General features: G+C 41.7%; 1 protein-coding gene across 3 annotated transcripts in view; it reads left to right on the forward strand.

Annotated features, from left to right (window-relative positions):
- The window catches only part of LOC149200673 (glutamyl-tRNA(Gln) amidotransferase subunit C, chloroplastic/mitochondrial-like), a 271,982-nt gene that overhangs the window by 168,221 nt on the left and 89,119 nt on the right, over positions 1–14,642 (forward strand). For 2 of the 3 annotated variants that reach the window (XM_089399617.1, XM_089399618.1), the window contains exons 3-4: positions 170–334; positions 814–854. In XM_089399617.1, coding sequence (XP_089255743.1) covers positions 170–334; positions 814–854 — 206 coding nt within the window. The remainder of the gene's footprint in view (positions 1–169; positions 335–813; positions 855–14,642) is intronic. The other variant, XM_089399619.1, reaches the window with a different exon arrangement.

Consider the following 14,642-nt stretch of genomic DNA (forward strand, 5'->3'; position numbering starts at 1 on the left):
TAGGTGTGATTCGTAAATATTTTAAGGATGTCAATGATTTACCATATAGTACCATTGTTGCTTGGTGGGGTTATTTGAAAATGAAATTAGAAGCACTCTCTTTAGAATTGACCCAGAAGCATCCCTTGTATTATTAATGTTGAGTTTCTCGATGCATGCTGAAGACCAGGCTAGAGAACTGTACCATGTGGAACTCCTCAAGTGTCAATGCTTCTCAAAGATGATGTCTGCACTCCTGGAGGCTGTGCCAGAGTTGAAAAATATTCAAGATGCAACAACAAAGAATGTTGTTGCAAAGGACACTAGATCTTCGACAGCTAAAGGGCTTCTAAAGGTTGAACTATCTAGTATTATAGGAATTAGTGGAAATTGCACCAAGCTATGTTAGTAAGACTGTATGCCTACAAATGCATTCTATCTATGGAAGTAAAACTATTGTGCCTTTAAACTTGTCAATAAGGACTTGAGAAATCTCTTTGATTTCCCCCAAATTTCCTCTTTTTTTCATTCTTAAAGATATAGATGGGAGAAAAATTCCCCAATTTAATAGTTGAATAATGTTTGAGTACTCACAATTTAAGGATTGTCGTTATTTTCTTTCAGACCTAAAGATTGTTATAAAACAATATTTAAAGTTGATACAGTCATTTAATTATTTATTATTTGCATGGAAGATAATTAATAATTATCATGTTCTAGTCAAAGTCATCTTCTTTTTGGGAAGCTAGTTCGTGGTTTATGGAGCACTATTAATTTGTATGACCATATGTGCCTAACATCTATTTGACCAATATTTCTGGTGCATGTTTTCAGGTTGAAGACTACGGTCCCAAGATTGGGCAGGTCATAGATTGGTATTATGGAAACCTATTATTTCTTCTCTTTATCTCTTCTCCTGAACACTTCTTGTTGCTACTCTGAAATTTTATCGAGTCAATTTTATTTTATGGCAAAGTAAAGAAAACTTCGTCATTGACAACCATATATAACAGACTTCGGTGATTGTTTTGCAAACAATTAAATAAAATTTTGGTTAGAGTGACATGATCCAATCTGCAAGAGATGACCGGCCTGCTAACAGGCACCTATGACGATCCACTCCTTGCATGGAAGGTCAATTTTTCTGTAGGTGGTTTGTATATCATTCCGGATACTCATGAAATGCACTTCAATACCTTGGGGAAAACATTGGTCATATTCACAATTTGCGTGTTTTTCTTTATTTTCACCCCGTCATCTTATGGTTGACAGCTAAGTAACTGAACATGTCCAAATAGGGGCCATGTCCCATATTTAGCATGTCGGACACCAATAGTGAGAACATGTGTTGGACACTTGCCCTCAACATGTCTCGAAAATTGGATACATGTGCCCCATATGAGTGGCATTCATTCATGTTTTTACCTTGTTTTTTTTGTCATTTCACTCAGCAAGTTGGAGTTGTGAGGCAAATTAGAGTGCAGCTGAGGGTTATTGTAAGTGTTAGAAGGGATTTGTCCACCACTCAAGTTTTTTTTCCTACAATAGTCCAGTGTCTTCCTCATTTCACAGAGATTATGGCTCATTCATCAAAGACAACTTGTAAGGGTCAAAGGAAAGGGAGGATTTTTGATCTTTTTGGAGAAAGGCAGATCAAGCTTCTTCAGAAAAGGTCAAGGATATAGTTTTAGATGATGGTTGATGGGAGAGGGTAGATCTTACCATTAAGATCATGGACCCTATCATCTACGGTTCTATTCTCTAGTGTCTGCCCTATTTCGTATTTGCCATCGGCATTCCTACCTATAGTAGTAGTGACTCAAAATCTACTATCTATGTAATGCATTTTGATTTTGAAGACTTCATGAGAAAACTGCAGTTTATGGTTCTAATTTCTTGTGTGTTTGTCATTTTATCATCATTGATGTAGTACTAGTTGTATGATTGAATTTGTATCATCATGATGTAAAATTGTAAATGTTTTAGTTTTTGAATTCTAAAAAGTTTTGAATCTTTGTCTATATTCCATTTTTGTATGTGTTGTTGGATTTTTGTAGCTACGGTCGGTCTCCATAAATTGTCTTAGCCCCTCCAAAATTAAAAGGAAATGACAAATATGATTTGTGTCTCAAGTCGACTCCAAAAGAAATAAACTTTGAATTTCAGATTGTGAATTTTGCCTCCAAAAATGTAAGGTTGGCTCCTCCAAGAAGTTCATATCGGCCTGCCCTATAGACACATCCATTCAATATACATATGACATTTCATTCTCCATCTCAAGCAAGAGAAATTTCGGATCACTTATTTATTCTCATGTTCAAACGAAAGAGTAAAGAGATGGGCAGACCAAGTTCTAGGCAGACTGAAATATTTGGGCAGATCTAATTCTCTGAGGCAGAAGGACTAATCCCTGAAGAAGACTGAACTTTTTTGAGGCCATCACAGCAGGCCGCATTTATTTTCATTTGAGCAGGTTTTACCTGGATTTGTTTATGGTCAGATTGACCTTGTTTTTGTCTGATAGATCAGATTATATCTTGCTGAACTGGAATAATTTCTCTAAGCTTGGGTAGCTGGGTTTTTCCCACGGTAGTTTTTGTGTCTCTTGTGTTTGGCTATCTCTTCTTGATCCTATTACCGCTCAATCTAGCAGGGGTCCTAGGAGGGGTTCCTATAGAGAAACCACTAGGTCAAGTGGCAACAATGGAGCAATAGCCCACTGTCACCTCAACTAAAGTTCCTTGCGCTTTATAGACTTTCACCAATGGGAGGAGTCCCGATATGAGGGAAATCACTAAGAATGATATGTCAATGATATGAAGGTAGTGATTTCAAGAGCCTATTCAAAAAGAGAGACTCAGATGATAACGATTGCTTGCTTTAGAAGCAAGATATGTGGCTCTCCTAGAAGGAATAAAGGGAAAACCTAGACCTAGGGTTGAGGAGTATTTCTTGATATAAAGTTCCCTAGACCTAAGAATCCTAGGATAATAGGGTTTTCTAAGTAATCCTTGTGAAATTGGAATGACAAGGTTACGGGACCACAAAGAAACCCTAGGGAGCCCCAAACGAGGTCAAGGGCTTAGGGTGAAACTTCAAACAAAGGGTCTTGACCAAGTGAGAGAGAAGAAAAGGATCAAAGAGATTGGATTTGACTTTTTAATGCAATGATCCTTAATGAAGCCACTAACCAAAGGAAAACTAGGGAGAATGGTTCTCGAGCTAGGGCTTGGAAAAACATGAGATTCCATCAGTGGAATAACTTCAAAATTGGAGGACCTCCCAAGGACACACCAACGCAGTTCTAGACCGAATTTCACCATTTTGGGACGGCAACAAATGATTTTGTGTGATGCCCAAGGAGACACTAGGGTTAGGGCTTAGAAAAGGAGAAAGGGAGGTGAAAAGATTTTCGTTTTGGTGATCAACTAGGACTAGACCAGTGCCTAGCCTATTGGGAGAATGGAGTCAATGAGATTTTGATGTTTATTGTTTCTTTTACCCAATCAAGGAGTTCCCCAACAACTTCGCATGACTGTAAAATTGAAAGGAACAACTAGGTTACCAAGTAAATTTACACTTCTTGAAGATGTATTTGATGATTTATCAAGGTAATTTGAAGATCATATACCCCTAGGACAATCATTTAGTACACCAAACATGAAACATATGAAAAACCCTCAAGATTCAATAAATTCACATTTCCTTCAGGGCAACAATTCATCTTCATGAGCGAAAATTTTCATACTTTATACATGTGATATAAATAAAGAGATAGATCATGAGAAGGTACTTACAAGTATATCGAAATCATCTAATCATCAAAAGAGACAAAAATCGAAACTCCAAGATCAAGACAAGATTTTCCAAACATCAAAAAGCATCAAAGATATCCAATTCCTCCTCAAATAGCTATAGCGAAATTCTCAAGAAGAGATAAAGATCCAAATCCAAGTGATGATCAAATGAAATGATCATCACATCAATATATATCATCTGCTAAGGGGTTCGATTTGCCTAATTAGGCCTAATGATGCCCCAACTAATCAAATAATGTGCAAAAATAACATCACTTGGTGACAAACCCACCAAGATGTTCGACAAACGGAAAGGTAGAAAGATTTTCTTCTGTTGATAATTACTTGTGATATTCTTATGTTCTTATTAACTTTCTTATGTTCTTTTTTCATCTTTGTTTCATCAAGCAATTATCAAAAGCAAAACATGAAGATCAGGGACACCAGATGTAGGCAGACAACCAGGGCTAAAACCCCTATATAGGGGAAAACCCAGTCAAGAACTCTTCCTTTAGTAATCAAACTGAGATTGACCAAGACCCTAGACCAATAGACCTTCCTCCTCCACATAGTCAACCTTCCAAGATGATGTAGTAGTCTTCTTCTTATCTACCATCTTATACCCAACAACAATCTAACAATTCGACTTCCAATTGCAGAATTTCAACCCCCAGTAGCATAATTTCGGCCTCCCAAGCACTGCAGAATTTCGCCCCCCTTCCAGCAGCTGCACAACTTCACACGTGTGGGAAAGAAAGAGAAAATTTTGACTTCTTAAGCTTGTGAGAAACCTCCTTTGCTATCTTTTTTCCTCTTTTTCCTTGAAATTCACACTTTTTCTGGCCCCAAAAGTTGCAAATTGAACTTGTGAGTGAGTGACAAATGAGGTCGAGTTGCTGCCTTTATATAGTGATTATGCTGCCCAGATTTAGGCTGACTTGTCCAGTTTCAAGCCGACTTGGTGGAGGAGGCCTAGAAGACTTATTTTAATAGAAAACAAATTTCTTTCTTGACAAATAATTCCCAAGAAGGGTTCTTTATATTATGACATGGATAAGGACACTTGACACAAACCCTAGAAACCTGCGATGGAGGCTTTGACCTAAAAATAATTGACCCAAGCATGAAACCCATGGTTTAATAAGTCAATTTTAATAATAATAAAATCTCAATTTCTTTCTTTTGACAAATACATTATATTTGTGACTTGAATATGTTTATGAAGACTGAACCTAGTTACATTCTTCAACATAGCTCCATAATACAAAAATAAACCTCTCAAGAGGGAAAAATGATAGATACAATAGGTTGAAGCGCCATTGAAGAGGCTTAGTGGAGTCCAATATGTGCCAAAATGAATGGATGGGCTCCAAACATAGTGATAAAGCAGGTGGCCCCTTGATATGTTGAAGTTTCTAAGTTTACTTAGTTTAGAAACCCTTCATGCACTTTTTCTGATTTATTCCTACCTACTTGTTATTTTTCTTTAACAAGTTATTTACAAAGTAAATACCGAAAATAAACACTAGTGCATGCTCAACATATTACAGATTAGCAACTAAAAGAAACAAGAACAAACACACCACATGACACCATTATTTTTGGACCAATGTCCCTGGAAAAACCCAGTGTGGGAAAATTGGTGCAGCTATCTGAGGGTTTTCTTATTGAGTAATATCAGAGTACAATCTGGGTGCCGAAACTGACCTACCCAACTGAAAATTTCCTTAGCAGCTATACCTCACAGTTTGAGATAAATCTCCTGGTTGAAACTCTAGAAAAATCCTTCCGGCAGCTCCTCACCACAGAATTGCTCTGCAACCCCATCGTTTGCCCAATCTGGATTGCGTCAGCCTTTCTTGCCCTGCGTAAGCCCCAGGAGGCCTTGCGTTAGCTTTGAGAGCCTCTGCGTTAGCTACGCTGGCCCCTCTAGTGCTCTGCGCAACACTTGGCTGCCTCTGCGTGGCCTTGTGTGAGCCCTTGCTGGCTCTGCGTCACTCTCTTTGGCTGCTGCGCTGCTCTCTCGGCACAATCTCTGCCTTCTTTGTTTCTCTGTACTCAATGCTCCTCAGCTGCTCTCCCGATCATTGATTCTATCTCTCTTAGCAAACCCCGCTCTAGAGAATAGAATGACTGATCACTCGTGACTCTGGTGTGTTCTCCAAATGACCCTCAAGCCTCCTCTTATACTTTTCCTGTTGACATCTCAACGACCGAGATTAAGTCCCTAATCAACGACTAAGATTAGATCTGGCTTGATCCATGTCTTTTGGACCACTCTAACACAGATTTATATTAATACACATTAATATTTTATTTTCCCTAAGTTTAGACTTAGGGACTCCATTAAAAATATAATTATTTTAATATTTCTTGATCTGCTTAGAATCTGCCCAAACCGTTTTTGGGTATTGGAGATCTCATGTGCCCCAACCTCTCCACCAAATTTCATGGCTAGAGCACATCCTATGCTACCCCAAATCAACACTCCCTCTTAGCGAGGAATGTGCTCTAGCAATACTCCTCACTGAGTATTACTCTGTTCATCCGACATCGGTACCTGTGCTGATGATAGGCCTTCCTGCCCAACATCCTCTGCACTGCTGTATCCTGTACTGTTGCCCATGGTTCTGCCATTGCCACTATTGCATCTGTACTACAACTCCCTCTGCATCTGTGCTGCTGTTGGTCCTTTCTCCCAGCATTGCATCCGCACTGCACCTCCTCTCATCATGCTGCATCGTGCTGCCCACTGCTGCACTGCAACTCAGTTACTGAGAAGTAAGTAACTCATCTCCCAACTGACCTCCCTGTTGGGCTAGAGACATCCACTGATGCTGAAGCTCCCTCTGTCGCTGACAAGTGCTCCTTCTCTGACCTCTGCACTGCTGCAACAACTCCCTGCATCTCGCACCGTTGCACAGTTCTCTGTGCCTTCCTGCACTGGTGCAACACTCCTGTGCCTCTTGCATTGCTGCAGCCTGCTAGCTCTGCGCTGTCTCGGGATTCCTACACTGTAACTCTCTTTGTCGCTCCATCCGCATCCGTCTCTACCCACCCAGCCAGTCTTGCTACTCCTCGTCGGGGCTCCCGTAGCAAGGTCTAATCCAAGAGGTTGGGTACCTCGAGGATCCTGCCCCTCATCGCCTGTAGTCCATCTGACTACAGCTCGATGTCTCCCCACTTTCGCTCAAGTGGTGCGTGTGCACTCATGGCACAATCATCGTCTGTCAAAACTTCCTTCTTTGCTCGTGTTGGCGCTGCCTTAGTCTCAAAAGACTCTCCCTTACTCTTCTTCCTTGGGCACTGGGTCGCATAATGACCCATCTCCCCATAGTGGAAGCACTTGGTCTTGGAGAGATCTTTCTTCTTCCGCTTCTCTTGCTTTCCTGCAAATGCTAGGGCCACATCCTCCTCCTGCTTGACCTTGATCCCTTTGCTGCTGCTATCTGTCTTCGATTGCCATCTGATCTCTTCCTGGCGAAGAGATGCCCACATCTCGTCCCAAGGTGGGAGAGTCCCTTTGCTCAGGATACTCTGGACAAACACTTCCCAATCTTCTGAGACAACATTCAGGGTTGTCCTCACCATAAGCTCTTGATTTGGTGTCGCTCCTGTAGCAGTCAACTGGTCTCGGATCTCATTCAGTCCTCTAAGAAAGGTGTCAATCGATTGACCCTTCTTCATCTGATACGACCTCATCTGGTTCTCGAGCAACATTCTTCTCTGTACAGAAGTATATTGGTACAAGTTCTTGAGGACCTCCCACATCTCAACTGCCGTTTCTTTCTCAGCTATATGTGGTACCACATGATCCTCGACCCCGTCAAGGATAATGCAGTTGGACCTCGCCATTGCCTCTTCGTACTTGTCGTTATCATTGGGGTCGACTGGGATAGCTATAACCTTCAAGGTGAAGTTCTTGACACGATGCCTGTCAAGCACTGATAAGATTCTGGCCTTCCAAATTGCGAAGTTCAATGCTCCGTCTAGTCTATCTTGGTCTCTTATCCCGTATAGTGCCATGATGCTCCTCTACTTCCCTCTTGGAAGTTCTCTGTTCGACTTCTCTGAGTCTCTACTTCTTGTCTGGAAGTTCTCTTCTCGACTCCCTCTGAGCCCTGATTTCCCTCCTGGAAATCCTTCTGCCGCTTGTCGAGATGCCCCCTATTCTGATTGTCTTATGCAATTGCACTGTTGATCCAGGTTCCTCGGCTAGAAACCCTCGGCAACAACTTCTCTGGCCCTGCTTTGTCAGGCACTGTTTTGAATACAGTACCTCACTAGCTCCACTTTGCAATATTTCTGCAGCCTTCTAGACTCTAGCAACTGCCTCTCTGTGCCTCACGCTGGCTTTGTGTCACCCCAGATGGGTCTGCGTCAGCCCTGGGATGCCCTGCGTTAGCCCTCTAGCCCTCTGCATCAGCAACGCTGGCCTCTCTGAGGCTCTGCACAACTCTCGACTTCTTCTGCGTGGCTCTGGCTGGCTCTGCGTCACACTTCTTGGCTTCTGCGCTGCTAGAAACAACTTCTGTCACCTTGGGACAACTGTTTTCTGCTGCTATTGCTCTGCTCGGTTGATGTCTTTTAGTCCTCCTGTGATCTGCAATCACACTCTGATACCATGTTGAAGTTTTTAAGTTTACTTAGTTTAGAAACCCTTCATGCACTTTTTCTGATTTATTCCTACCTACTTGTTATTTTTCTTTAACAAGTTATTTACAAAGTAAATACTGAAAATAAACACCAGTGCATGCTCAACATATTACAGATCAACAACTAAAAGAAACAAGAACAAACACACCACATGACACCATTATTTTTGGATCAAAGTCCCCGGAAAAACCCAATGTGGGAAAACCGGTGTAGCTATCTGAGGGTTTTCTTATTAAGCAATATCAGAGTATAATCTGGGTGCCGAAACTAGCCTACCCAACAGAGAATTTCCTTAGCAGCTATACCTCACAGTTTGAGAGAAATCTCTTGGCTGAAACCCTGGAAAAATCCTTTCGGCAGCTCCTCAGCACAAAACTGCTTCGCAACCCCAGCGTCTGCCCAATCTGGACTGCGTCAGCCCCTCTATCTCACGTTGGCCCTGCGTCAGCCTTTCTTGGCCCGCGTCAACCCCAAGAGGCCCTGCGTCAGCTCTGGGAGCCTCTGTGTCAACTACGCTGGCCCCTCTGGTGCTCTGCGCAACACTTGTCTGCCTTTGCATCGCCTTGCGTGAGCCCTTGCTGGCTCTACGTCACTCTCTTTGGCCGTTGCGCTGCTCTTCTGGCACAATCTCTGCCTTTTCTATTTCTATGTACTCAATGCCCCTCAGCTGCTCTTCCGATCACTAATTCTATCTCTCTTAGCAAACCCTGCTGTAGAGAATAGAATGACTGATCACTCTGGTGTGTTCTCCAAGTGACCCTCAAGCCTCCTCTTATACTTTTCCTGTTGACATCTCAACGGCCGAGATTAAGTCCCTAATCAACGGATAAGATTAGATTTGGCTTGATCCATGTCTTTTGGACCACTCTAACACAGATTCATATTAATACACATTAACATTCTAAACTTAGGGACTCCATTAAAAATATTAATTATTTTAATATTTCCTGATCTGTTTAGAATTTGCCCAAACCCTTTCTGGGTATTGGAGATTTCATGTGCCCCATCCTTTCCTCCCAATTTTGTGGTTAGAGCACATCTGATGCTACCCCAAACCAACATGATATCCAAGCAAATGACCTGTGGTGCCTCGAAGTGGCTATGGGGGCACAAAACATCCTCATGGGCCTACAAATGGATCGAGCAAGCCTGTATCCCCATGTTGCGGGGGAGCGCCCCCCCCCCCTTCGAACCCGCTCCCGAAGCGCGCTCCCAAAATCGCTCCCGTAAAAAAATTTGTGCTCCCTGGTTTGTTAGGGAGCGATACAGGGAGCGATCGCTCCCGCACTCCCGGAGCGACTTTTAATGCCCGGGAGCGATCGGGGAGCGATCGCTCCCTGATCGCTCCCAGGCATTAAAAATCGCTTCGGGAGCGATTCGAGCCGGGCCGAGAGCGGTTCGGCGGAAAAAAAATCCGCTGGACCCGAAAAAATTAAAAAATTTAGAATTTTTTTTTTTGTTTTATAAGGCCAATGGGCCAAAAAACATTCATTATAACTTCATTGAGCAAGTTTGGAGCTGGAGCAAGAGCATTGGAGCGAAGAGCAAGTGCTGAGGAGCGAGGAGCAAGTGCCAAGGAGCGAGGAGCAAGCCTGCAGAGGTAAGTAACTTAGTAATCTAGTTAGTTTAGCTGGTTAGGTAGTTAATTTAGTTGATTTAATTTAGTTGTTTGAGTTTAACTGTTTAAAAATCATGTATTTAAATTAAATTAATAATTTAAATTAATTAATCCCAATAAATTAAATTAATTTGCCGATTCAAGACTCAAAACCCTACAAACATCAAACACCATGGACCTGGCGATATTTATTGGCATTTTCCTCTTCCTGGTCCCTTTTATGGTTATTATGGTGCTGGAGAGTAGGAAACGGAGGGGGCCCCAAACTGAAGAGGGGGATGAAGAAGCCGGAGAAAGTCAAATGGGTGAAAACCCTAGTGAGGAGGAGGTGGAGGAGGGTGAACATGACCCTCAAAAAACTAAACAAGACCAAACTCCATTGTGGAAATATGTTCACAGGGCTGAAACAGGGAGAGGGGGTGGAACCACTAAATTTCATTGCCCCCATTGCAACACTGATTACACAGGTTCATACACCCGTGCTAGAAGACACCTCTGCGGGAAAAGGCCATGGGATGGAGAGAAACAAATAGGAATCAAAACTTGTGCAGCAGTGTCAACAGTAGATAGAGCCAAATACATAAAGGAAGAGGAGGACGCCCAATACAGAACAAAAAGATCAAGGGGTTTCTTTGAACCAAGCTCACAATCACAAAGAACTCCTTCAGCATCCTCCCAAGGCGGTGGATATGGACATGGAGGCACAGGGTCATCATCTTTAAGGCGTAGAATCGTATCAGATTTCCTTGATGAGGGGTGTAGGAATGATGTGGATTCAAAAGTTTACAGGTTCCTCTATGCATGTGGGATACCATTCAATGTTCTACGCTCACCTTATTGGCACGAAATGGTTTCTGCCATAAATGATGCCCCTAAAGGATACAAGAGCCCTGGGTATGACAAGGCAAGAACTGTTGGCCTTGATCATGAAAAAGCAAAAATATCACATTCTTTGAATAAAATGACAAGTTCTTGGACTGACAATGGGGTGTCCATTGTATCTGATGGATGGACAAATGTAAAAGGCAAGCCATTGATAAGTGTTCTTGCTGTGTCTGTTAGTGGTCCCATCTTTCTAGCTGCACATGATTACTCAGACAAGTTCAAGACCGCCATCAATATTGCAGAAGCATTACTTGAAACAATTGAGCGTATTGGCCCATACAATGTCATCCAAGTCATCACTGATAATGCTCCTAATTGTAAGGCAGCGGGAGCAATTATTGAGGATAAATACCCGAACATACTTTGGTCTGGATGTTTGGTTCACACATTGAACCTTCTGTTGCATGATATTGTCAAAAACAAAAATGAACAATACCAATGGATTGGTAATTTGTACAAGAAAGGAAAACAAATGATAAAATTTATTACAAATCATAGCAATACCCATGGCCTTTTCCGCAGTCACTCGAGATTGGAGTTGCTGAAGATTGCGAGGACTAGATTTGCTAGCTATTACCTCACCTTCAGGCGCCTTTTGAAGGTAAGAGAGGCATTAGCTAGCATGGTATCAAGTCCACATTGGCAGGTGTTAAAGGAAAGGGCTACAAATGTAGCTGACATGGCAGGTTTTGAAATGGTGGAGGAGGTCGCTCTTGATGGGCAGTTTTGGACAACTGTGAGGCAGGTATTGGATTTCACCAAGCCAATTTATCACATGATTCGGTTTGCAGATACAGACAAACCAGTGATTGGCGAGGTGTATGAGCAAATGGATACCATGTTGGGGGAAATAAAAGACATTGTTCATAATAGAGATCCCAACTTGTACAAACTGATTCATGATTGTGTGTGTGAACGGTGGAATAGGCTTAACCTTCCACTACATTGCTTGGCATATATCCTTACGCCAAAATACTACTCTACATCTTGGTTGGGCCAACCTGCAGCAGGGGGTGGGGTTAGGACCAAACCCCATTTAGATCAAGAGGTAACTAAAGGATATCTGGAAGCATTAGAAAAGTTGGTGCCTGATAGGGAGGACTGTGCAGCTGTGCGCCTTGAAATAGGCAGATACTTCAGTGGCACTGGTTTGTATGGTAACTTCCATGCAATGGACGACAAAGATAAATTTGATTCTCTCACATGGTGGGAAACATATGGCGGCCACGGACTTTTGCCAAAATTGGCAAAAAAAGTTCTTTCACAGGTTGTAAATTCTTCTTCTGCGGAGAGGTGTTGGAGCACCTACAGTTATATACATAATGTGAAAAGAAACAGACTCAACGAAAACCGAGCAGAAAGCTTGGTTTATGTGCACTACAACTTGAGGTTGTTGAGTCATTACTGTGATCGGGCTAATGAGGATCCCACATATAAAATTTGGGACAATCACCCAGAGGACGACAATTTGGAGGATGGCATTGTACATATTGAAGAACTAGAAGAGGAACTTGTAAGGGATGAAAATGAAGCAGCTGCAACAGCCATGCCACCTCCACCTCCACCATCCAGTAGCAGTGCTCGAGGTCCGAGTCTTGTTCCTTTGCTGTCGCCACCTCCATCTACACCCTCGCGTGGAGGTTCTAGTTCTGGTCGTCGGTCTGTGCGGGAGACTCCTAGAAGACCACCACGACCTGCTTATACTCCTGGAGACTCTCGTGGCAAGGGCCACATGTAGATTTACAGTTTACTTGTCTTTTTTAGTTTCTATTAGACTTTAGTTTTCATAACTGTTGAGTTTTGAGTCCTTGACTCTTGACTCTTGACTCTTTCATATCATTATGATATTTTTTGTAAACATTATATCACTGTGACAATGAAAATTTGAAGTTTGAAGTTGGGCCTTGGCAATTATAACTCGTTGGTAATGACTGTGAATTATGAATATGATGCTTTGTGAAAGACTAAAGTTGTTTCATTTCATCTCATTATTCATGTTTCATTTTATAAATTTTTAACATTTCATATCATGTTAACAGTTAGAAGTTAGGACTTAGAAATATCTTCGATATTACTTCTTGTAATGGTTAAACTTAGCTTACAAGTACAACTTTGGTGATCAATGATGATAAATGTTATTGAATTTTCAATTTTGAAAGCTTGAAGTTGAAACTTTAATATTGAATTTGATGAATCATGATTTATAAGACTCAATATGTTGCAGTTGTAATATGTATTTTACTAACTTGTGGACATGGTTGATGACGATTATAATTTCTAGATGATTGATGTGATATGGTTCAATGATCAATTTATGTTTTTTTATGTTTTTTATGTCTATTTCATCATTCTACATGTTTTTGTTGACATATATGTATCAAAAATTAAAAAATAAAAAATATATATATATTTTTAAAAAATCGCTCCCGGATTCGCTCCCAAAACCGGGAGCTTCTGAAAATTGTCGCTCCCGCTCCCGTTTTCGCTCCCGCTCCCCGCTCCCGCTCCCGCTCCCAAGTAACATTGCTGTATCCCATCTGTAAGTGCTGGAAGAATGATGCAAGCCCTCCCTTTGTCTCCCATGGTGAGACAAATCCTCCTTTGGGCCCTGGATCAACTACCAAGTGTGTGGTGCAAGAGTGTAGAGGGCTGGGTAAGGTGGTCTAGGTGCATCATCATCGTCAAATAAATGGAACACGAGCAAACAATGAGTGGAATTGAAGGATCCCATGATGCGACAATCTGCTCTTTGTTATGGTGGAGGCCCATGGCTCTCAACGTTCACCCTACAAATGCCAATATGACCCTCTGGAGACACTATATAGGGAGACCCAACCCAAGATGAAGAGCCACCTGCAATCTTGTATAAGATCCAACGCGTCCCCTCACCTTCTAGTACAACAAATCATTACTGCGATTGAGTAAAATGAGCTTACAAATCATGAAACCAAGTGGACACTTCATAGTGGCATGCCTTTCCATAATGGGCTTCAGAACGTACAAGTGTCTCCAAGTTCAAGAAGAAGGTTAACCAAGGACCCTATTAGGTGGTTTTAGCCCCTAAGGGGAGTAACATGTCCATGTTACATCCATCAAATGGTAGGTGGCATGTGATATAATGATGGAACGAAGTGGGGTATCAGGGAAAGGCTCCAAGCCACATGCCACAATACAAGGGTAGCTATGATAAGGGAAGCCCACATTTGAGTGTATGAATGTAGGTGGGAGCAATCGTGGTACATGAGTTATCCCAACCTTTGTTTTTCCACATTTCTTCATATTCATTTTTTCTTTTATTGATTTTTTTTTTATAACTATTCAGGGCTCCAGGGGATGAGATTTTGATTTGGGGTAGCATTGGATGTACTCTAGCCATGAAAATTGGTGGGGAGGCTAAAGCACATGAGATCTCCAAGGCCCAAAAATGGTTTGGGCAGATTCTAACCGGTTTGGGAGATATTAAAATAATTAATATTTTTAATGGAGTTCCTAAGTCTAAATTTAGGAAAAATAAAATATTAATGGGTATTAATATAAATTTGGGTTAGAATGTTCCAAAAGTCATGCATCAAGCCAAATCTAATTTTAGCCGTTGATTAGAGATTTAATCTTGGCCGTTGATGGACCAACGAGAAAAGTATAAGAGGAGGCTTGAGGGTCAGTTGGACAACACACTAAGAGAGATCAAGAATTCGATTTTCTGGGGC

This window comes from Pinus tabuliformis, chromosome 2_1 (genome assembly GCF_031772625.1).
Source record: "Pinus tabuliformis cultivar Carrire ecotype Pingquan chromosome 2_1, CPIR1, whole genome shotgun sequence".
Classification (NCBI taxonomy): Eukaryota; Viridiplantae; Streptophyta; class Pinopsida; order Pinales; family Pinaceae; genus Pinus; species Pinus tabuliformis.